We start from the raw sequence: 23838 nt of genomic DNA, 5'->3' as shown, positions 1-23838 counted from the left end.
TTGACCCTTACTCATAAATAATGTCAAATGTCATTTGAATAGAGGTTGACATCTAAGTATCAATAAAGACACATAAGGATGCTTAAGCTATTTATAATTCCAACACCCTGAAGTATCTGCCTTTGTTGGCTCATTTTACCTTCCACAGACATATTTTCCTTCTGTAATTGGGCCTATGTTGTACAAACCCCATTGTATCCTTCCTTTGATCTAACTGTAATAGGGCAATGTTCTGTGGTCTCTATACACATTCAGTATAATGAAAGCATATTCCTTCTTGTTGATGTCAGTATTAAACCATTTCATTAATGTTGGCAGAAGTGGAGCTATGGCTCAAGTATTAGCATTCTAGCTTTGAGCAAAAAAAATCTCAGCACAGGGGCTGGGAAGGTGGCTCAGTGGTAGAGTGCTTGCCTTGCATGAAGCCCTGGGTTCAATTAGTCAACAACACAGAAGCAGAAAAAGCCAGGTTGTGCTGTGGCTCAATTGGTAGAGCACAAGCCTTGAGCTGAAGAGCTGAGAGACAGGGCTCAGGCTCAGAGTTCAGGCCCCACATCTGAATTAAAAAAAAAATCTCAGCACAGTGCTCAGGCCCTGAGTTCAAACCCCAAGACAATAAATATATCCATATTTATCAATGTTTGACATTTAGATTATTTCCAGTTTGGAGCTATTCTGTTACATGACATCATGTCATTAATTGGCTTGCCCAACACACACTCCCTTGAGCCATACCTCCAGCTCAGCTTTTTGCTGGTTAATTGGAGATGAAGTCTCATGGACTTTTCTACTCATGCTGGCTTCATACTACAATTATCCAGATCTCAGCATCCTTAGCAGCTAGCATTACAAGTGTGAGCCACCAGCTCTCTCTCTAGGTTTTTGCAAAGAATGATCCATAGAATCACATCTGTGAATCCTGATTTTTAAAAAAGTGCTTGTCTCCCCTGGGTCTAAAGTATAGGGTGTGGCTGAGCAATATTGCTCACATCTGTAATCCCAGCTACTCAGAAAACAGAGATCGAGAGGATCCTGGTTTGAGGTCAACCTGGGCAAAAAGTTTGTCAGATCCAATCTTATCCAATAGCTAGGTACAGTGGTGGTTATCTGTCAGCTATGAATGTTTGAGGATTGTGGTTTAAAGCCAGCCTAAGGGAAAAAAAATGTTAAGATACCATTTCAACAGAAATAGATGGGTGTATTGGTACAAGCTTGTCATCCTAGCTATAGTGGGAAATGTAAAACAAGAGGATCAAAGGCCAGGTCAGCCCTTGTAAAAGTGAAACCCCATGTCAAAAATAACCAAGCAAACAAATGCTAGAAATATGTTTGAAGTGGTAGCACGAGGTTCAAATCTCACTACTGACTTTTTTTTTAAGTACGGGATGCTCTGTACATGTCAGACTCCATCACATTTATCTGTTGTTTTCAGCTTTTGGCCTCTTGATGGACAGCCAGTTTCTCTCTTAGCCAACTCCCCAAGCACGTGAAGACTGATAATGTCCTTAATCCATCTGTCATTGTTCTTCTATATCCCAAGGATCATCACTTACAGAGAAAAGCTTTCCCAAATGACTGGGTGGAGGGAGTGGTGTAAGTGGTAGAGTGACTGCCTATCAAGACCAGAGCCCTGAGTCCAAATCCTAGTTCTACAAAAATAAGAATCCTTAGGATGTGTCTTAAGTTTTGTTTATACTCATGCTGAATGAATTGCAAATAAGTAGGTGACATATTAAAGTTTATTTCTCACAATTGTACATGTAACCCTTCTCCTCAGCACAAAGAAACTTTAGACCATGCATGCTATTTCATGCATTTTGTTTTGTTATCTGTAGTTACAGCCTTACTGGTTTTATAAGCAAAGTGAAATCTCCTTTCTGGGACTTATATACTTGCTTGGCTTTTTCTGCTTAAGGCTGGTGTTCTACCACTTGAGCAACACCTCCTAGCTTTTTGGTAGTTAATTGCAAATAGCAGTCTCTGATATTTGTCTGACCCAGTTGGCTTCGAACCTTGATCCTCAGCTCTCAGCCTCCAGAGTAGCTTGAATTGCAGGCATGAGCCACCACTTAGATGAATGTGGATATTGATGGCCCACAGAGGTACTAAGTGGGCACTCTTTTGTTCCGGGCCTCAAGATTAATTTTCTCTGGCTTCTATGTTCTGGAAAAGATGAATGACACTCCATCTGAGGAAGATGGTATGGTTCACTGGGAAAGCTATAAGCCCAGGCAAAGTTTTTTGGGTGACTAATAGCATGGTTAAAGGGAGGGAATTTTGCTGGTGATTATTTTGTGTTTGGATGACCTTGGAGTATGGCTTGTCATATGTGATTGATGAAACAAACTGATGTCACAAATGCTCTGAAAGAGAATCTCAGGCCTGTTTCTGGTGCTGTGCCTATTCTAAGAGTCCACTAACCAGGAGAACATTCAGGACAAGTCATTTGCTTTTCTCAGATGTGACTTCCCAGGGAGTTTGAAGAGAGCATTAGAAATGTCATAGTAGGATTGAACCTAGGGCTTTAAGCAGTGATCCTACAGTTCCAAACCCCAGTCTGGTTCTCTTTTTAGTCTAAGGACTCTTTTACATTTTTAATACTTTGGTCCATTGCTTGAAGTTTTCACTAATTCAAAGATTCATGTTCTGCTAAACATCCTCTTTCAATTAAGTGACCCCAAGGCAGCAGGTAGTGGGAAGTGACTGGGAAGGGCGGGCGTGGGTCCAATGTATGCCAGTCACCTACTGGATTATGGTTCAGCAGCCCCTCGTCTTTACATTGGAGGAGATGGAGCACAGAAAGAGGCCAGAATCACTTGTCTGAAGGCCAGCTACTGTTCAGTTCCAACCTAGTCCATGCCAGGACTATGGCTTGAACCAGGGACTGGGCACACAACTCCATTTGGGAATATTTTTTTGTTGATTATTTGGAGGAGATAAGAAAAAGTCTCATGGGCTTTCCTGCCCAGGCTGGCTTTGAACTGTGATCTTTAGATCTCAGCCTCCTCCTGTGTAGCTAGATGGATCTGCCTTACTCCCCTCTACCCCCATGTACTTTTTCTGTTTCCTTTCTACCTCTGCATGGTAAGGAACGGATTACATGCTTCCCTTTGGAAGCTATAGTTAGTGCAATGGCTGCTGCTCCTCCGCCTCCTCCTCTTCCTCCTCATCTTAGTGTTTAAGCTTTTTAGGGTCAGGGACACAATCCTCCCCATTTCTGTATCTCTGCTGTGCTCAGCCCAAGAGCCAGGAGACACAGCAAGCGCAGGGTTGCATGTTTATGTGACTGCTTCATCTCCCCGCTAGGCTGGAAGTCCTTCGAGGTTGGTGCTGGGCTGAGGGGGGAATCTCCTCCCATGCTGTGCACACCCTGTTCTGTAACCATGCTGTTTGCTTCCTTCAGGTCTTGCGTTTCAGTCGTGGGCGAAGCCTGAGGAAAAGGAGAGAGAGGCTCAAGGAAGAAAGGAGGGCTCAGTCGGTGCCGAGAGCTGAGGTGGCACAGAGCAAGGTGTGGGGGGTCCTCCTACCTGGCCAGCACCTGTCTGCCACACTCCCTGCGTCCTCAGGGGCTCGCTGGTGGCTGCCAGGCCTCCTCGGCTCTCCTTCCCTCTGGGGCTCTTTCTCCTTTTGGCTTCATGTCTTCTGTTCCTCCAAGATTCCTTCCAGATCTCGCGCGCACGCGTGCGTGCATGCGTGCGTGTGTGTGTGCGTGTGTGTGTGTGTGTGTGTGTGTGTGTGTGTGTGTGTGTGTGTGTGTGTGTGTGTGTGTGTGTGTGTGTGTGTGTGTGTGTGTGTGTGTGTGTGTGTGTGTGTGTGTGTGTGTGTGTGTGGCGTATGAAGATGCACCATGCTCCAGTCCCATGTACCTATGGCTTTTGTCCCTCTGCATGGATGACATCAGACACTGTGCCTATAACTAAATACACACATTGCTCAAAAAGTGTGTTGCCGGGCGCCAGTGGCTCACTTCTGTAATCCTATCTACTCAGGAGGCTGAGATCAGAGGGTCACGGTTCAGAGACAGCCTGGGCAGGAAAGTCTGTGAGACTGTTTTCTCCAGTAAACCACCAGAAAACTGGAAGTGGCACTATCGCTCAAGTGGTAGAACGCTAGCCTTGAGCTGAAGAGCTGAGGGACAGCGCCCAGGCCCAGGGTTCAAACCCCACGACTGGCAAAAAAATAAGTGTGCTATTCCAATCTCACCTGGGTCCTTGTTTGAAATGCAGATTCTTTGGCCTTATCTCAGACCCACAGTTAGAAACTCTGGGGTAAAGTCCAACAGTCTTGTTGGAACAAACCCTACAGGAGATCCTGATGACAGCTCTCGGCATAGCTTGTTTCCTCAGTTTCCCCTTAGAGAATGGATCTGGCCCATATGGTTCCTTTGTGTCAATCAGAAAAAGAAGTCTCCTAGGTAGGCTAGCCCTGCACAGGACATGGGGTGAATGGTGTCCCTTGCCCCTTCCCCCCTCAGTGAGTGCCCTTGTTGCTCAGCTGTCCTTGGCTGTCCTGAAAGTCTCTGAGGGAACAGTTAGGATACAGAAGCAACGTTTGGCACATAAAATATTATCACCAAGCACTAGCTCTTCTGTATGCCATTTCAGGATCTTCTCATCAATTTCCAAGGCTAAGGCATTGTCACTCTGATTGAGTTCCTACACACAAATTATATAAACTAAATCATAGAAATTCTCACAAGGGGGGCTGGGAAGGTGGCTCAGTGGTAGAGTGCTTGCCATGCATGCATGAGGCCCTGGGTTCAATTCCCCAGCACCACATAAGCAAAAAGATAAAAGCTGGAAGTGGCGCTGTGGTTCAAGTGGTAGAGCGCTAGCCTTGAGCTGAAGAGCTGAGGGACAACGCCCAGGCCCAGAGTTCAGGCCCCATGACTGGATCCCCCCCCCCCAAAAAAAGAAATTCTCACAAGGAACAGAAATATATATTATATATTTCATTTTTAATGGTTCTCACTCTCTGCCATAAGGTTCCTCAAATGAGTGGGACTATATTCAGTTGAAGTAAAAAAGACCCAAATCTCTAATGTGTTTTTTTTTTTGTATAGGGTTCTAGAATAGACAAGATTTCATGAGGGATCTAACAAGATACAAGCCAAATATTAAGACCAACAGGCAATTCTAGTATCTGAAATTTACTGGCATAAAAATTTCCCCTTACCAAATGGAGTGTTACAAGCAGATAGCTTTGCCTTGCTGGTGGTAGGCCAGGTGAACAGGTTCTGGCTTTTATTCCCTGTAGGGAAGTGTGTCGGCCGGGGACACTCCCAGCAGTGAACAGGCTGCTCTCAGAAAAGAAGAAGCCAGGGAAGATTTCCTGTCTGCCTCTCCTGAACCCAGAGCAAAGGATAACCGGAGGAGAAAGTCCAGACCCAAGGTCAGGAGGCAGGTGACAGTGGCATTGTGGTGGCTGGGGAGGAGAGCTGTTGGGAGGCCTTGCTGCCCATCCTGCTAGCAGCTAAGGCATCATGTGACTGAAACACTGTTTCAGTGGTGGCTCTGGTGGGCACTGGTGGCTCACACCTGTAATCCTAGCTACTCAGGAGGCTGAGATCTGAGGATCGTGGTTCAAAGCCAGCCCGGGCAGGAAAGTCTGTGAGACTCTTATCGCCAATTACCCACCAGAAAACTGGAAGTGGTGCTGTGGCTCAACTGGTAGAGCGCTCGCCTTGAGCTGAAAAGTTCAGGGACAGCACCCAGGCCCAGAGTTCAAGCCCCATGACCACCACCAACAACAATAAAGGAATTAAATCTCACAGCCAGATGTGGTGTTTCATGTCTATAATCTAGGTATTCCAGAGACTGAGATCTAAGGAGCACAGTTCAAAGCCAGCCCAGGCAAGTAAGTCCAGGAGACTCTTACCTCCAATTAATCACTAAAAAGCCAGAAGTGGAGTGGTGGCTAAAGTGATAGAGCGCTAGCTTTGAGCACAAAAGCTTAGGCACAGTGCCTAAGCCCCGAGTTCAAGCCCCAGGACCATAAAAAAAAAAAAAAAGAAGAGAAAGAAAAAGTTAAATCCCACTAAATTTGGATGGGTGAGTGGACCTATGTGTTTCTTTGGACGTGTGTTGCTCTGAGTTGAACACCATGGGGCACAAGAAGATGGGGTTCTTGGCCAACAAGTGGGGGTGATGGGGAGCCACTGGCTGGAGTTATCCTGGCAAGATCACAGGCTCAGAGATGTTGTCTCTTCCTCCCTTACAGGTGTCGGCCTTGTCTGACCCCACCCCAACAGCTGACCAACAGCCTGGACACCAGAGGAACTTTCACACCCATCATCACCCCAAAAAGAAGAGCAAGCATCGGGGTTCATCCCCACCACCACCTCATGAATTCAGAGCCTACCAGCTGTATACCCTGTATCGGGGAAAGGATGGGAAAGTGATGCAGGTACCCCAGGGCCTGCCGGAGATGGGCGCGGGAGCCTCCGCAGGGAGGCTGTGGGGCCCCTTCACCCAAATGGTGTCCATCCGCTCCCGCCACTTTGGCGTAACAAACCGATGGGAGCTCTCTGCACTATTCTTTGGTGACAAATCTCTGCGGGCCCCAGAGTGGAGAGATGGGCAGCTTGACACCAGGGCCCAGGTCTTTCCCTCTCTCTGTCCTCAATGCCTACTACAGCTGAGCCATGGAACATTCCAGAATCAGGACAGGGATGAGTCTATCTTCTCTATCAGCTGCAGCCCTGCTTCCTTTTGTGGAAGAATGAAAGGGGGGGGGGGCTGACTCCTCTTCTGTGTTCCTCCTAGGCACCAATTGATGGGTGTCGCTGTGAACCACTCATCAACAAGCTGGAGAATCAGTTGGAGGCAACTGTGGAGGAGATAAAAGCAGAGCTGGCGGCGGTTCAAGACAAAATGAACACGAAGCTGGGGCAGATGGAGACTAAGACGCAGCACCAAGTAAGCAAATGGCATGGCCTCCTTGTTGCCAGTTGTTCTGGCAAAAAATGAAATCAGAAGTGTTAGGACTGTGCTTGTAGCTCAGTGGGAAAGCACTTCCTGGCATACACAAAGCCCTAGGTTCCATCCCCAGCATCCAAAAAGCAAATAAAGAACAGAGGCTTTTGCATGTGCTGTGTGCTACCTTCCCAGCCCTGTGAGACTCTTATCTCCAATAAACCACCCGAAAACCAGAAGTGGCGCTGTGGCTCAAATGGTAGAGCACTAGGCTTGAGCTGAAGAGCTGAGGAACAGCGCCCAGGCCCAGAGTTCAAGCCCCACAACCTAAAAAAGTCTGATGCAGCCTGGTCTATATAGAAACACCTTATCTCATAAAAGAAGCTGGGGGCTGGGAAGGTGGCTCAGTGGTAGAGCGCTTGCCTTGCATGCATGAGGCCCTGGGTTCGCTTCCTCAGCATCACATAAGCAAAAAGAAAAAAGCCGGAAGTGGTGCTGTGGCTCAGATGTAGAGCGCTAGCCTTGAGCTGAAGAGCTGAGGGACAGCGCCTAGGCCCAGAGTTCAGGCCCCATGACCGGACCCCCCCCCCCAAAAAAAAAGAGCCGGGCGCTGGTGGCTCATGCCTGTAATCCTAGCTACTCAGGAGGCTGAGATCTGAGGATCACAGTTCAAAGCCAGCCCGGGCAAGAGAGACCGTGAGACTCCTATCTCCAATAAACCACCAGGAAACCGGAAGTGGCATTGTAGCTCAAGTGGTAGAGCGCTCGCCTTGAGCTGAAGAGCTGAGGGACAGCGCCCAGGCCCAGAGTTCAAGCCCCACGACCGACAAAAAAAAAAAAAAAAAAAGCTGGTGGTGGCAGGGTGGGGGGGGGGTGCTTAAACTGCTTTTGATTATACAGTTTTATAATCCCATTTACAGAGTATATTTACAAAATAATTAGAAATTATAAAGTTAGCCAAGCACCAATGGCTCACGCCTGTAAACTGTCATTGCTGTTCAAAGATAGCCAGGGTAGGAAAAGTCTGTGAGTCTCTGATCTCCAGTTAACCACCAAAAGTCTGGAAATGGATCTGTGGCTCAAATGCACCAGCATTGAACACAAAAGCTAAGGGACAGTGCCTGGGCCCTGAGATAATCCCCCATATCAGCGTATGCGCACACACACACACACACACACACACATACATATACACATGTGCGCATACACACACTGCCATCCATATTAGCTAGACTGTGCCCAGGGAGGGCCAAATGATTTGAATGGTAGGAATTCCAAGGGCCTCTTTACTATGAAGGAGGTAACGGACTGGATTCCATATGTCAGGGACAGGCCCAGGGCCCAGGTGATTCAGGTTGCCTGCACCAGTCCACTGTGCCCTGTGAACCAGCTCCATGTATACATGGTTCTTCTTAGAGCTCTTCGCTTCTATAGGGTGAAGATGGGAACAGAGAGAGTAGGCCACACCTGCAAAACAGAGACTTCACAGACAAACCTGGAGACGGACAAATCAGCAAGTGCTCGCAGAGCTCCACAACTGATATTTCTTTGTATATTTCTGAACATCACTGTGTGGAATGCCATTTATATCACCAACAGGAGAGGAACTCGCCAGTGAGCCTTTTCAGCTGGATTCTGCTAACAATATTGATTTTTTTTTTCCATTTGGACATTGTCAAAGCAGTAAAAATGTAGCCCAAGTTGGTGTTTAGGCCTTTAGAGAATATCAGAATGGAGAAAGGCCACAAAAGGGTACATGACTAAAAGGTGACTGTCACTTGTGCTCTAAAGCAATCCTTTAAATGCCTTCCACACCTGTCTACGTAAGCTTTGACTCCTTTTATGAAGCAGTGAAAATAACCCTCTCTCTGGGAAAGCCGGATGAAATGGAAGATTCAGCTTGTTATAATTGCACAGGTAGAATACATGAAGCAATCGCTTCTGTTTTTAGGTAGTCTTGAAACTCATGATCTAAAGGTTGTAGTTCTTTTTGGCCTACAAGATCTGCATTTGCTCAAGTGGCATGCATTGATTTAGTATTCACAAAACTTGGTTTATTTTCTTATTGTTTTGCTGGTTCTGAGGACTGAACTGTGAGTCTGGGTGGTGTTCCTGACCTTTTTGTGCTCAAGGCTAGTGCTCTATCACTTAAGCCACAGCTCCACTTCTGGCTTTTTTTGTAGTTTAGTGGAGATAAGAATCTCACAGACTTTCTTGCCTGGGCTGGCTTTGAATCTTGATCCTCAGATCTCCTGAATAGCTAGGATTACAGACATAGCCATTGGTGCCTAGCTATATATGTATGTATCTATGTATGTATGTATGTATGTATGCGTATATGTATGATGCCAATACTGTGGCTTGAGTTCAGGTCCTGGTTTCTATCCCTTAGCTTTTTTGCTCAAGGCTAGCACTCTAGCATTTAAAAGACATCTCCACTTCAGTTTTTTGTTTTTGTTTTTGTTTTTTGCTGGTTAGCTGGAGATAAGACTCTTGTGGATTTTCTCTTTCGTTGGCTGGCTTCAAACTGTGAGCCTCAGACCTCCGCCACCTGAGTAGGATTATAAGTGTGTGCCACCAGTGCCTATCAGAACTTGTATCTTTTTAAAATTTTTTGGTCAGTTGTGGGTTTGAAGCTGGGGCCTGGGTGTTGTCTCAGAGATCTTTTTGATCAAGGTTAGCACTCTACCGCTTTGCGCCACAGCACCATTTTCAGTTTTCTGGTGGCTAATTGGAGATAAGAGGCTTACAGACTTTCCTGCCCAGGCTGGCGTTGAATCAGGATCCTCAGATCTCAGCCTCTTGAGTAGCTAGGAGTACAGGCGAGAGCCAGTAGTCAGTGCCTGGCTTAGGGCTTGTATTTTTAAGACTTCAGATGCAGTAAAGAAAGAAAACTGGCCTTATGGAAATGTGCACAGGAATTCTGGAGAGCCCCAGGATCACCATATGAAAATAGAATAGAATGGGTTGTTGAAATTTACTTGCCTGCTTTGTGAACCCTGCTTGGCAGGCCTGAGCCCGTCCATCTGTGGAGAGACAGGGCTCATCCTTACCTCAACCCAACATGATGTTTTGAATCTCTCTCTGTTCTCTTGAATCTTAGATGCGTGTTTTGGACAAGCTGATGGTTGAGCGACTGTCAGCAGAGAGGACAGAGTGCCTGAATCGCCTGCAACAGCACTCTGATGCGGAGAAGCATGAGGGAGAGAAACGCCAGGTACAACTGGGTTCCACTAGCTCTTTACCTACGGTTCATTGAATGGCCACTAAGTTAAAAGATTGACACCCAGCCCTGAAAACACAAATGCTGAGCTCCAGAAGAACACTTGAAATGCAGCCAGTAGCACAGTCTGTGGGGTCTGTTATTGAATATACTGGGGGAAGTCACACACGGCTGCCAGAGTCTCCTGTGTATAAGAAAAGCTCATGAACCATTGCAACGGTGTGGAAGCAGTCATGGTGGCTTGGCCTCTCCCTGCAACAATAGCTATGGAATGACTCTTTGAGAGTATACCAGTAGTTCAGGCCTTTAAGGAGCCTGGGTGCTCTGCCGAACAAATGTGGCTCTAATTCACTTAGTGAAGGTTATAGAAGGCTCTCGGTCTAGAGTGCTAAGTAAGCATGGCTGGTGGATGAAGAGTCATCTGTAATTTTTAGGTTTGTCAAAATGGTTATGTCAACTATCATAATTCACAAGTTCATTAAAAAATTGTTATGCGGAGCTGGGAAGGTGGCGCAGTGGTAGAGTGCTTGCCTTGCATGCGTGAGGCCCTGGGTTCGATTCCTCAGCACCACATAAGCAGAAAAAGCTGGAAGAGGTGCTGTGGCTCCAGTGGTAGAGTGCTAGCCTTGAGCTGAAGAGCTGAGGGACAGCGGCCAGGCCCAGAGTTCAGGCCCCATGACCAGCACAAAAAAAAAGAAAAAAGAAAAAAAAAGTTGTTATTGGTACAGAGGTTTGAACTCAGGGCCTTATGCATGAGATATGCACCTGCTCCTTTTGCTTAGTTATTTTTCTGATAGGGTCCTGCACTTTTTCCTGGGGCCAGACTGAACCAGAGCTCTTTTATCTATGCCTACCATCTATGCCTACCTATGCCTTCTGCTTAGCTGGAATGATAGACATACCCTACTAAGTACAGCTTAGCTTGTTTGAATGGGAGCTTACCAACTTTTTGCCTGGGCTGGTGTCAAACTGTGATCCTCCTGATTTTCTTCTTCTGAGTAGTTGGGATTGCAGGTATGAGTCACCATGCTCACCTCTAAAAGTTTATTCTTTATGTTTTAATTTATAAGCCACCTATCAAATTCACCTTTCTCTTCTGTATACTAATGATTTTTTTTGTAGATGTCCTTAGTGGATGAATTAAAAACCTGGTGCATGTTAAAGATTCAGAATCTGGAACTGAAGCTTTCTGGAGATTCTAGGACCTCCAGGGCTAAATCCACACCATCCACATGTGACTCCTCTACAGGTAACCAATACAGTCAGAACTCTTGTGTCCACAGGTAACGAAACCTCCCCGTCCTTAGATATGTTCTCTGCTGATCCAAAGGCAGTCCACAATGTGGCACCATGGAAACACTGGGCAAGAACCATGGTTCACTTACAGCTACATATTCAAATCCCATAAGGTGCCCTTGAACTTAGGCTCCTCTCCCCTAAGCCTCCTTAGTTAGTGTAACTATTCTTCATTTGCAAAACTGTACTTTGAGAGTCTGGGAATATGGCTCATAGTTAAGAGTGATTGCCTAGTATTCAAGGCCTTGGCTTCAATCCCTAGCACCATCAAAAATGAACTTAATAAAAACCAAGACATACTTGAAGGAAAGAATAAGAGAATTGTTGATTAGTATTAACAGTGCCTCAGGTGTAATATTGATGGGTGTTACATTGATCAAAACAAACTAAGCAACTCAATGGTAGTGGTGGGAGGGAGAGTATGGGTGGAAAGAGGGAACAGTTGACACTATGCAAAAAGAAAGGAAAGTACACCTCACCCGATGTGGAAGAAATAACTGTATTGTCAAAGCTCATAGAACTCATAAACTTTATAGTCCATGATAGACAATTTGCCCCATGAAAGTTAGAATGTTTGTGAATTTAACTAAGTATCACTATCCCGCAACATTGTAAAATTTGTGAAATTATATAATTACTTAATCACAATAAAGAATTTGCTACAAAAAAAAAATATATATATTGATGGGTGTAGAGCCAACCCCAAGGACAAGTGCTGATAAATGCCTATCTCCTCAGCAGGACACTCTCCCTCTTTGTGCTCTTTCCCCTTTCTCCTCTTTGATTGGCCTTCAGCCTTTGTCCAGTTATGCAAAGCCTCATTGTCTAGTTTAAGCACTAAGCTTGCACCAAGTACTAAGATATACATCAAGGAGAATACTTCATAAGCACCCCAGTGCTTTTTTTTTTTTGGTCCGGTTGTGGGGCCTGAACTCTGGGCCTGGGCGCTGTCCCTCAGCTCTTCAGCTCAAGGCTAAGCTCTACCACTTGAGCCTTTCTGGCTTTTTTTCTTTTTGCTTATCTGGTGCTGAGGAATCGAACCCCGGGGCCTCATGCTTGTGCAAGGCAAGCGCTCTACCACTGAGCCACCTTCCCAGCCCCTCCCTAGTGATTTCACTGAGGATAATTCTGAGCATTCAGAGCCTGGCAGTCCTTACAGAGGGACGTGGCTATGCCAAATGTCTCGTGTAACCAGAGCCATGCCTGGAGCTATATTCTTTTATCTGTTGACACATTAGGAAATACCCTGAGCAAGTTTTTTTCTTGGTGGGACTAGTCTTAGAGCTTTTTGTGGCCCTGCACTGGGAATTGTGGGAAATGGGAATAGAATCACTTTTCCAAATTGGAGTCTGGGTTAAGAAATTGGTACATTTGCCGGTCCAGCTAGTGGTTCCCACCTGCATGGAATCTTTGCTACTCAAGAGGCTGAACTGAGGATTAAGCTCTAGGCAGACAAATCTGAAAAGACTCTGATCTCTATTAAAAAGCCAGAAGTGGAGATGTGGCTCAAGTGGTAAAGCTCTAGTCTTAAGCAAAAAAGCTATGCAAAAGTACAAGGCCCTAAGGTCAAGCCCCAGTACTGGCACCAAAAAAAAAAAAAAAAAAGGAAGGAAGGAAGGAAAGAAGGAAGGAAGGAAGGAAAAAAGAAGAGGGGTAGGAAAAAAAAAGAAAACTGAATTGGTATATTTGTCCTAGAGAATAAGGGTACTCATTCACCTGGTTAATGCCCCTTTGTGTTTGGAGATGCTTGTTGGTGAGCTGGCATTAGGAAATATAACTGGGGGTCTTTTGGGGTACACTGAGACAGGCTAAAGGAAAAAAAATCAGCCAATTTTCTCAGCTTATAACAGAATCCTTGAGAGTCGTGCCAAGTCAAAATGAGTCCTGGGATGAAAAGGTGAAAAAGAGCATGGAGAAGTTGCATGGCGGGTCGTGACGGAGAAGGCCAATACCGCCCCCATGCCCCGTGGCCAGTGAGTGTGGTGTCTCTGATGTTTGGTTTCCTTTAAAACAGGAATGGACCCATCAGTGGCAACTGCAGGTCCTGCAGCGACATCGGACAGTTCCTCTCAGGTAGTTAGGCCCAAGGAAAAGGCCCTCAATTCCACTGCTACCCAGAAACTCCAACAAGAGCTGTCTTCCTCAGACTGTACAGCCTCCCGGGTGAGGAAAGTCAAGGTCCAGGCAGGCCTGCTACCCTCCAGTGAGGCAGCTAAGGGTGACCAGCAGGCTGGGCCCTATGTCAACAGAGGCACGCAGACCAAGAAGTCTGGGAAAAGTGGGCAGGCAAGGCATCGAGGCCAGCAGCCAGCAGCCAGCAACATCTGCGGCCCAGCTCCACCAGCAGCGGGTGGTGAGCAGACTGCCCCTCATGTTCGAGATGCTTCTCAAGCACTGGAACTCACCCAGTATTTCTTTGAAGCTGTTTCTTCCCAGATGGAAAAGTGGTATGAAAGGAAGATTGAAGAAGCACGAAGCCAAGCCAATCAGAAAGCCCAGCAAGACAAGGCCATACTGAAGGAACACATTAAAAGTCTCGAAGAGGAACTTGCTAAATTGAGGAGTAAGGTGCAGAAGGAAAATTAAGACTTGGGAACAAAGGAAGATTCTTAAATTTTGGGTTCTGCAACTGCCAAATAGCTATACCCAGGGAATCGCTTATTGTATGCAGACTTTGCCTTTTAAGAAAAATCGCCAATTACTAAAATATGCCAGACACCTGCTTCTTACGCCTGGAAGTATTACAATGTCAACAACGAAGCTGAAACCAGGGGAAGCTTGCTTAGTTTCAGGTTTCATTAAAAGCTGTAAACCTCAAGGCAAGTTCATCTGGAGTTCAAAAGCTCAGTTTTAGCAAGTCACACTAAGAAATCATGTGATGTTTATGTCTAGATCCTAAACTTTCAGGACATGTAAAAGAAGTCAAAAGCAGGGCCTGGTACTGGGGGCTCACCTCTAGAATCCTAGCTACTCAGGAGGTTGAGATCTGAGGATCAAGGTTCAAACCCAGCCCTGGCAGGAAAATCTGTGAGACTCTTATCTCGAATTAACCACCAGAAAACTGGAAGTGGTGCTGTGGCTCAAAGTGGTAGAGCACTAGCCTTGAGCCAAAGAGCTCAGGGACAGAGCCCAGACCTCAAGTTCAAGCCCCACAACCAACCACAAAGAAAAAGAAAAAAAAACACCTGATTGCTTGTGTTCATTCATGTACATGTATTCACCTGCTGTGCCTAGACAAGAATATCTTTCTGTACCAGAGCTGGAACTCTGAGATGTACCAGTCCATTGCTCTCCAATTTGTAATTCACTAAATGCTGGTGTTTCCACCAGAGGAAGAGTACCTGATATTGAAGGAAAAGAGATGTTCATGATGCCCAGAGATCCAGTAGATCTTAAAATTTTAAGAAAAGTCAGTTTTATTATAATGAATAATTGGCTACCAGCAATGTTTGTAATGAGCCAGAATGAGAAAAGTTCCAGTCTTTTGATTGATTCAGCCTCATTAATCACAATAAGCAGATTAATAAAAGAAAAAAAATCATGTTAACAACTGCCTGGACCTTCAACATATTCAGCCTATTATTGGATGGCAGCACCTTTGTTTTTATAAAGTTCCTGAAAGTATTTTATTTTGAATTGAGTTCTATCTCTGAATAACCGCAAAGGCTTTTGTCTGTTTTGCAGTGATGAAATCCAGATAATTGGATTACTTGATTTATACTCTGCTGTTAAGGCACAAGAAGAGACTTTACTACCTGATGAAATAGAAGTTCAGAAATTAAGTGATAACAGTAGCTTGGCGATGTAGAAATTTTGGATTTAATTATCTCCCAAAATCTCATCCTCTGGAATGTGCGGTTTAGCCATCTTCACCAATGTTTATATATGAGCCAGGCACCGGTGGCTCACGCCTCTAATCCTAGCTACTCAGGAGGCTGAGATCTGAGGATCGTGGTTCAAAGCCAGGCCAGGCAGGAAAGGCTGTGAAACTCTTATCTCCAATAAACCACCAGAAAACCAGAAGTGGCGCTGTGGCTCAAGTGGTAGAGTGCTAGCCTTGAGCTGAAGAGCTGAGGGACAGCGCTCAGGCCCCAGAGTTCAAGCCCCACAACCGACCCCCCCCAAAAAAAAAACCCCACAACAAATGTGTATGTATAAATAGAAACCCCAATTCTGTTTCTACAAACTGTTGTCTATAATTGTGAATAAATGCTGCTCATTGAGCCAAAGAGAAAATACTGACTTGCTGACATATGGGAACCCTAGAAAAACAGGATGTTCAGCTCCTCTGTGGAGGAGTTATGGGTTTTAATACCAATCTATGAACATAGACATTGTCAGAAGGTATTTCAGATGCATGTCAAGTTGACCTTATGTGTTTGTGGCCATGTCTTGCTCCTGTCCTTGGGTGGTGGTGGTGTGTGTGCAGCCGTTCCCATTTCTGTGGACTCTTCTCACCTCCCCCTCTCCTAATATACACACAGGCCTATAGGACTAGGGGGTACCTTCTCTTCCAAACCTATTGTAACCAAGGAATCACCCACTTACATCACTTCTGTTATTTGGGGACCTGACTACTACTCAAAGGAAAAAAAAAAATCCAAGAAGTTCAGCAAGTTGTACTTCAAGTAGAAGTTATTTTCACTCATCAAAATACTTCCTATTACCTCAAAGTATCCTGAGAAATGCTAAAAAAAAAAAAATAGTCGTAACTGGACTAGCAAGTTTAGACCACAGAGTGCTAAGTATGGACCTCCTATTCAAGGCAGTGGTAGCTTACCATTGTGAACTGGGTGGTTTTTGTTGAGTCAAAGGCAGAGGGAAGAGACTAGAGAGGAACAAGAAAGGGTAAATGGACTGGTGTAGCACGCTGCTTTGATTTTATCTCTTGGTTCTGTTATGAAAGAAAATCAAGTGAGGCAGAAAATAGAATAATGCCAGTCAGCCTATTAACTCCACACTTAAGTGGGGTTTTAATTTTTTTCTTTTTTGAGAGTCTCATTACAGATCTGGCTAAGCTCAAACTTGTGATCTTCCTGCCTCAGCCTGGGATTATAGACATGCACCACCATTATCTGGTTTTGCAATAGTGTTTTATTTGCAATAGCTGTATTAAGTCTGGTTTTTTGGGCTTGGTGTGTGTTTTCCCCTGTGCTGCGGGCTGAAATAAGCAAATGCCCCAGCTGGCCTTTCCAAAGACAGAGAACTATCAGCAGTACCGCTGTCTTGTAGGTCATGTTTCAATTGAGGCTGGAAACTTTCAGCAGATGTGGGGAAAAGCTATGGAAAACAGAAAATTTGTACATTATTAGTGTTTTTTTTTAATGTTAATACTTTATTGAGAATACTAAATACCTGGGATATACTGAATATGTTCTCACCTTTGATTTTGGAGTCTGAAATAAAGGAAGTGATGTTTGTCTCTTCTGAGTTAAATGTTGGTATACCTGAGATGCATGTTGCCTATTTAGTGTTTGTATCACCTTGAATCTGTGTTGCTCCAAGCATTAAACTTTCTCACCACTGTCTGGTTTAAACTACTTATTTAAAAGATGGAAAGTGTGACTACATTGCTTAGCCCCTCTTAAGGTTTAACCCCTATTTCTATCTGCCGTGGTCGACTTCATTTTACTGTGTGTGACAGAGCACTTTCACCCAAACCCCCTCACTGGTACACTTTAGAGACAACACGTTGGCTTCAAAGCTGAGGTCAGGAGCACTGCGTCAGAGTACAGCCACTGGATCATAGAAAGGTTTCTGGTGCGACCTTAGCTGTTTGACCACTTAGAAAGTGCTGGGAAATGAGGGGCAAGAAACCTCAGTTTGGCGGAAGTGGTGCTTTGGCTCAAGTGGTAGAGTGCTAGCCTTGAGCTGAAGAGCTCAGGGACAGCACCCAGGCCCAGAGTTCAAGCCCCATGACCTAAACAAAACAAAACAAAAAACCCCACCCCCAAGAAACCTGAGTTTGGTACAGCCAAGTCTTGAGCAAGCCAAGGTAATATACTTTTTTATTTTTTAACAAATTGTTCCTGTAGGGCTGGGAATGTGGCTTAGTGGTAGACTGCTTGCCTAGCATGCATAAAGCCCTGGGTTTGACTCCTCAGTACCACATAAACAGAAAAAGCAGAAGTGGCGCTGTGGCTCAAGTGTTAAGAGTGTTTGCCTTAAACACAGAGAAGCTCAAGGACAGTGCCCAGCCCTGAGTTCAAGCCCAGGCAGCAAAACAAAACACAAATTGTTCCTATAAGTTAAAGTATATCTGTGGATCATAAAAGACAAAGATGACTTAGAAATCAGTTTAAATTTTTTTAGTGAGTGAAACTTTAACCTTTTATTTGTAATAAGGGGGAAATTATCTTTCCCTTTAATATTCTATGTATGTTTGGTGTTGGTATTGGAGCTTGAACTTAGGGTCTGGGCACTGTCCCTTGGCTTTGTCACTCAAGGTTGGTGCTCTTATCACTTGAGTCACAGCTCTACTTCTGTTTTGTTTTTTTTTGGGGGGGGGGAGGGTCCGGTCGTGGGGCTAAACTCTGGGCCTGGGCGCTGTCCCTCAGCTCTTCAGCTCATGGCTAGTGCTCTACCCTTTGAGCCACAGCACCACTTCCGGCTTTTTTCTTTTTGCTTATGTGGTGCTGAGGAATTGAACCCAGGGCCTCAGGCATGCAAGGCAAGCGCTCTACCACGAGCCACCTTCCCAGCCCTCTCCTTCTGGTTTTTGATAGTTACCTGGAGATAAGAGTCTCAGACTTTTTTGCTCAGGCTGGCTTTGAACTGTGATCTCAGCCACCAGCACCCAAGAAAAAATGTTGCCTTAACTACAAGAGTCTCAAAAGACATAGTATAACATTAAAAAAAAAAAAGTTACTTTTCAATCAAAAGACAAAAGATAACTTCTTAAAAGTCTGACAAGTGACCCGATGCCAGTAGCTCATGCCTGTAATGCTTGCCAGGCTAGATGCAGAGATCTGAGGATAACAGTTCAAAGCCAGCTCAGGCAGGAAAGCCAGTGAGACTTGTATCTCCAATAAACCACCAGAAAACCAGAAGTGGCACTATGGCTCAAGTGTAGAGCACTCGCCTTGAGCTGAAGAGCTAAGAGTCAGCACCCAGGCCCAGACTTCAAGGCCCACGACTGACAAAAAAAAAGTCTAACAAGCAGAGACAATAGCCCTAGTGATTTATAGTTTGGCAGATGAGTTTGTCTCAATCCCCTTTGGGCCTTACCATACACATAATCCCATCTCAGGGCCAATGGCCTGCTTCCTTTTACTAGCATTTTTCCCCAGCTGTTCTGTAAACAGGAACAACTTAGACAAATTGGAGTTTCTGCCTATGCAGGAAAAGTAATGGTATAACTGCTGTACTACAAATAGCATAGAATATATTCCACCATCTATAGTTATTACAAATGTCTTTGTTTCTAGGCTTATCTACAGCAATACTAGTCTAGTGAGTTTAAAATTCCAAATGATACATTTTAATTTAGTGCCTAGTACTAAGGAAGTAGACAATCTATTATTTGAGCCATGTTCCCCTAGGCCTTTTTGCTTGTTATTTTCCAAATAGGATCTCAAGTTTATGCCCAGGCCAGCCAAATCATGTGTCTCCTATTTGTGCTTCTTGCCTACCTGGGATGATAGGTGTATACCACCATCTGCGAGAGAGGTTCATCTTGATCAAAATCCAGCTTTCTATTGGTTGAGATGTGGTCTTGAGAGCTTTTTTTTGGTATGGGGCTGGCCTGGAACTACCGACCTCATTTCTGCCTACCAATGTGTGAGCCACCAACATCCAGCCAAAAGATCTTTTTAAATATAAAAGAATTGGTTTATTATAGTTTACATACATAAAATTGAATATTCACACAATAAGCTTTGGGAAAAAAAAGTTTAACATTTAAAGAGGCAATCTATATTTGAGCCTGCGTGGAACCATACCACACTTGTATCACTGCAAAATTCTGTCTTTGTCTTTCAGGTGCAGGGCTAATTTCTGAGCTCTGTTGATAAACAGAATTGTGTTGGATACAAGGTTGACAATCCGGGGTTGGGAAGATGGCTCAGCAGTAGGGTGCTTGCCTCGCATACATGAGGCCCTGGGTTTGATTCCTCAGCGCCACATAAACAGAAAAGGCCGGAAGTGGCACTGTGGCTCAAGTGGTAGAGCACTAGCCTTGAACTGAAGAGCTCAGGGACAGCATCCAAGCCTAGAGTTCAAGCCCCACAACCGACAAAACAAAAAATCCCAGCGTTCTCCTCTGCTTTCACTAAAGTACTTGTATAAATTAGACATTTTTCAAGAGTAACCTGAAACAACTTTGTTGTATTTGTCTGTGTTGGTGTTCTTCAAATTATCCTCTTCAGGTCGGTGGAAGAAAATGTAACTAGCTCTTTAATTATTCACGTCATTTGGATGTTAAGTTAATCGTGGGAATTCTTTGTCTTCTCTCCCCTTTTTGGTAGTTCAATGTGTTCGTTAGCTTTTTTAAGAAAAAATTCTAAGCTGGACACCAGTGGCTCTCGCCTTTAATCCTTGTTACTCAGGAGGCTGAGATCTGAGAATTGAGGTTCAAAGCCAGCCCGGGCACGAAAGTCTGTGAGACTCTATCTCCAGTTAACACCAGAAAACCAGAAGTGGCACTGTGGCTCAAGTGGTAAAGCGTTAGCCTTGAGCTCAAGACAGCAGTTTTAAGAGTCCTTGGTTAACAAGTGATGACACCCTGAAGAACATACTTCAATCTTGAAAGGGAATGCAGAAGGATTTTTCCAACAAAGTTCCAAGAAGTGTTTCCTGAGGTCAGTATACTTCTATTCCTAAATTCAGTATTATTTTGAACAGGTTTTTTAAACTTACATATCCTCATTTTAAGTGGATTTGAGTATAGTCACTGGGTCTGTGTATGTATATATACTTTTGTATGTGTGTCTGTGTTTGTCCTGGGGGTTGAACTCAGTGCCCAAGCAGAGTTTAAGCCCAAGGACCAGCGCTGAGATATTTCATGAAAACAAAATCACATGCTATCTTCTATAACTAGCTCCTATAAAATGGTATCAAAATCTATTCATATGTATCATTTATCAGATTATATTATCAAATATTTTTATTGTATGAATATTCTGTACTTTATCCATTTATCAGTTAATGGATATTTTGGTTGTTTCCACTATTTGGTTATCATGAAAATGCTGAACATTCATGAACAGATTTCTTTTTTTGCCAGTCCCGGACTTGAACTCTGGGCCTGGGCACTGTCCCTCAGCTCTTCAGCTCAAGGCAAGCACTCTACCACTTGAGCCACAGCGCCACTTCCAGCTTTTTTTCTTTTTGCTTATGTGGTGCTGAGGAATCGAACCCAGGGCCTCATGCATGCAAGGCAAGCACTCTACCACTGAGCCACCTTCCCAGCCCATGAACAGACTTCTTATAGGAGAATTGCTAAATCACATGGAATTCCCTATTACCTGATGAGAAACTAATGTTTTTATTCATAGTGCCTGAAGTTATTTTGTTTCCATCAGCAATATGAGGGTTCCAAATTCTCTATATGTTCACCAACACATTTCATTTTTACTCACAGATTCTATTGTAGTGTAAGTGAAATAAATGTTCTCTTGGCTTTTGCCTTTCCCTGATGATTGTGATCTTTTTATGTGCTAGATACGTGGCCATGTGACTGAACTATAAAAATAGAGATTTGAAAATACTTCAGATATGGTATAATTATCATTTTGCTAAAGCAAGTGTTTTCTCTAATTCCTTTAGCTGTATATTGCCTTGAGTAATCATCATGCGGATGGTATCCTGTAGGAGAAAGTGAAATCTAGTCATTGTCTTACCAGGCTCAACAAGGTACAGTTCTACTGTTTTATTTATTATATTCAAGAACCAATAGTAGGGAGTCAGGGGGTGTAGCTCAGTGGTGGAGTGTGGATGTGGCATGCACAAGGCTCTCATACAATCCCAGTACCGAAACCACACACCCACACCCACACCACCAATAGTGGGAACTAGAGCTGCTGCATATTCGAAAGCCAAAAGCTATACGGAACAGCATGAAAGCGAGGTAACGCTAATGTCCACTTACAGCAATGTTAGTAAATTTGAAATATTTATTAAAAAATCAGTAATGATCATTGATGATCAAAGTATACCATCTCGGTGACATTCGTTCGCCAAGATGTTCCTAGCATTTCACAAATCAATTCAAAAGAGTCTGGGACTGCCCTCACCGTTCTCTAGTTCTTACCTCTTCGGTAGCACCTTTGTTCCTTTTAAATTCTTCCCTTGCCCAGTCCTTCAGGTATTTGCGATCAGAATCATTTGGAACCTGTCGAATTGCTTGCAAAATCCTTCTGTAGAGGTGGAGAACCTGTTGCCTTCTCATGAACTATTCAGGAGAGGGGAAATGGGGGGGGGGCTTCATTTTTATCTTGGTAAAGAAAGTGGCAATGGGTGGGGGCGTTTGCTGACTCTTAGGAAACTTAAATTGAGGTGACTCCTACTTTTCAGAGAGAGAGGGCCGCCCGTCTCCTAAAGCCACCATAGCTATCAGCAACACCTGTGTGCAATTAGCACAGCTGAAATGGTTCGGTTGCGCTGTCTGGCCTGTGCGTTACCGCGGGTCAGTGCAGCAGGACACCTCTACCTTGGCCTGAGAGACAGGAAGATGAAGCGCCCGCTCCGCCCCGCCCCGCAGCAGGAAGTCCCGCCCCCACGCCTCCGGGCTCGAGCGCAGGACTGGTGCAGGTTTCCCTTTCATCCCAACCTGTCCCACTCTATCAACAGGGTTGCGAGTCAAGAGGTTCAGAATCTAGAATTGCTGCTTTAGAAGAACGGAGTCGGCTGGTACCTGCTTTAGCGTTAGCGTAGCTGGCGGCAAACGGGAAGCGGCCATGTTCTCCCCCACGGAGGGCTCCAACCTCTAATGCGCAAAAGCGGAAGTGAGGGAGTGTGGGGCGGGGCTATGCCGGTGTCCTAGGAGACGGCGTTGTATCCGGGAGCCGGAGCCTGGCGGGCGGGAGGGAAGCCCGGGGCGTGCACGCTGGGCACGCCTCAGACTGCTGTAGCAGCGATCGCCAACTACGAACCGGAAGGCGCTGGGCACAGGTCTCGGCGTGCGATATAGCGAGGCATCTATTACGTGGAGGAGAGTGTTTCACGGAGGGGAGACAGCTAAGTTCGTGTGCCCTTTGGGCCTGCTGAGTGTCAGCCTGCGCCGTTGGAAAGGCCTGGGCTGGCTGGGGCTCGTGGCCCAGCGCCCCCGCCTCCGCGCGGGAGAGCGAGGCCCGCGCTCGGAACTGTCACTTCAGTGTTGGCGTCCCGCCAACACTAATTCTTACAAGAATCTATTAGTATGCTATATGGCCATAGAATTTTGTGTGTGTTTGTGTTATTGGGTGCTGGTGGCCCATGCCTGTAAATCTTAGCTACTCAGGATGCATAGATCAGAAGGAACATGGTTTGAGGTCACAGGCAATTTCCCAGACTCCATCTCTACCAACAGCTAGCTAGGTGCAGTGGTACTAGCCTATCATCCCAGCTACAACAGGAGGCTGAGACAGAAAGGACTGTAATCCCTTACTAGCCTAGGCAAAAACCAACCAACAACTCAGGAGACCTCCCTATCACAACAGAAAAAAGTTTGGTGTTGTCTAAACTGTGTCAGAAAGTATAAAACAGGATTGTGGCCCAGGCTGGCCAGGGCAAAAAGCGAACTCAGAAATAACCAGAGCAAAAAGAACTGGAGGGAGGCTTTGGAGGTAAAATGATGGCCTAGCAATCATTGAACCAAATTCAAGCACTAGTGCAAAGACATGTCGTTCTCTCTAAATCATCTTACAATATTAACACAAGAATAGCCATTTTAAATATAGTTTATATTATGATTAAGATGTTGTACAGAGGGATTACTATTTCATAAGTCAAGTAATGAGTAGTTTCATTTTTTTTGGCCAATGTCATCCCTTCCTTTGCTTTCCCCATTTTCCCCTCCTGTCCCTGCCCACAGGTTACATAGGTCATTTTCTACAGTGTATACTGAATATCATGATTACCTTTGTTAACCCTTCCTCTTTCCTTTTTCCTCTGTACCTACCTCCCTAACCCCCCCACCCCAAACCAAAAAAAGCCCCAAAGCCCCAATCACTACCACTACCCCCAAAAATCCTCATTTCCTTTTGCTGCAATTTGTTTTGATAAATAGTATTTTAAAAGTTCAGAGAAGTTCTACTTTGGGGCTCCTCCCCTAATAGTATCCTGATTTAGTCTGTGTATGAATATGAATGCCCAGAATCCTGAATGTTATTATGTCTAGTTATGTTTTTTTTTTAGTTCATTTTGATAAATATTAGATCATCAGAGGCATAGAAGCATCAGGCCTTTGTGTTCCTCCCTTGAGTATCC

At 44.9% G+C, this 23838-nt stretch overlaps 2 protein-coding genes across 5 annotated transcripts in view; one reads left to right on the top strand and one right to left on the bottom strand.

Annotated features, from left to right (window-relative positions):
* Positions 1-16946, top strand: part of Ankrd6 (ankyrin repeat domain 6) — a 158298-nt gene extending 141352 nt beyond the window's left edge. For 3 of the 4 annotated variants that reach the window (XM_070010854.1, XM_070010855.1, XM_070010853.1), the window contains 7 exons: positions 3404-3508; positions 5257-5391; positions 6220-6405; positions 6765-6917; positions 10018-10131; positions 11260-11386; positions 13448-16946. In XM_070010854.1, coding sequence (XP_069866955.1) covers positions 3404-3508; positions 5257-5391; positions 6220-6405; positions 6765-6917; positions 10018-10131; positions 11260-11386; positions 13448-14019 — 1392 coding nt within the window. In that variant the 3' untranslated portion in view covers positions 14020-16946. The remainder of the gene's footprint in view (positions 1-3403; positions 3509-5256; positions 5392-6219; positions 6406-6764; positions 6918-10017; positions 10132-11259; positions 11387-13447) is intronic. The other variant, XM_070010857.1, reaches the window with a different exon arrangement.
* Positions 16947-19241: 2295 nt separating this feature from the next.
* Lyrm2 (LYR motif containing 2) lies at positions 19242-22371 on the bottom strand. Its single transcript, XM_070010858.1, has 3 exons — positions 22286-22371; positions 21683-21823; positions 19242-21237 (listed from the first exon to the last, which is right to left on the bottom strand). The coding sequence occupies exons 1-3, from the start codon at positions 22328-22330 to the stop codon at positions 21160-21162; spliced, it is 264 nt and encodes an 87-aa protein (XP_069866959.1). The 5' UTR covers positions 22331-22371; the 3' UTR covers positions 19242-21159.
* Positions 22372-23838: the final 1467 nt, after the last annotated feature.

This window comes from Dipodomys merriami, unplaced genomic scaffold, assembly GCF_024711535.1.
Source record: "Dipodomys merriami isolate MVZ:Mamm:240054 unplaced genomic scaffold, mDipMer1.0.p SCAF_8, whole genome shotgun sequence".
NCBI lineage: Eukaryota > Metazoa > Chordata > Mammalia > Rodentia > Heteromyidae > Dipodomys > Dipodomys merriami.
This window is presented reverse-complemented; position numbering and strand designations above follow the sequence as displayed.

Bases quoted from the DNA above. Each gene is read 5' to 3' on its own strand.
- Lyrm2 (XM_070010858.1), bottom strand. From the start codon at position 22,330: ATGGCCGCTTCCCGTTTGCCGCCAGCTACGCTAACGCTAAAGCAG. The intron at 21,824-22,285 runs GTACCAGCCGAC...TCTCCTGAATAG, and splicing joins CTACGCTAACGCTAAAGCAG to TTCATGAGAAGGCAACAGGT. The intron at 21,238-21,682 runs GTAAGAACTAGA...TTTCTCCTACAG, and splicing joins ACAAAGGTGCTACCGAAGAG to GATACCATCCGCATGATGAT.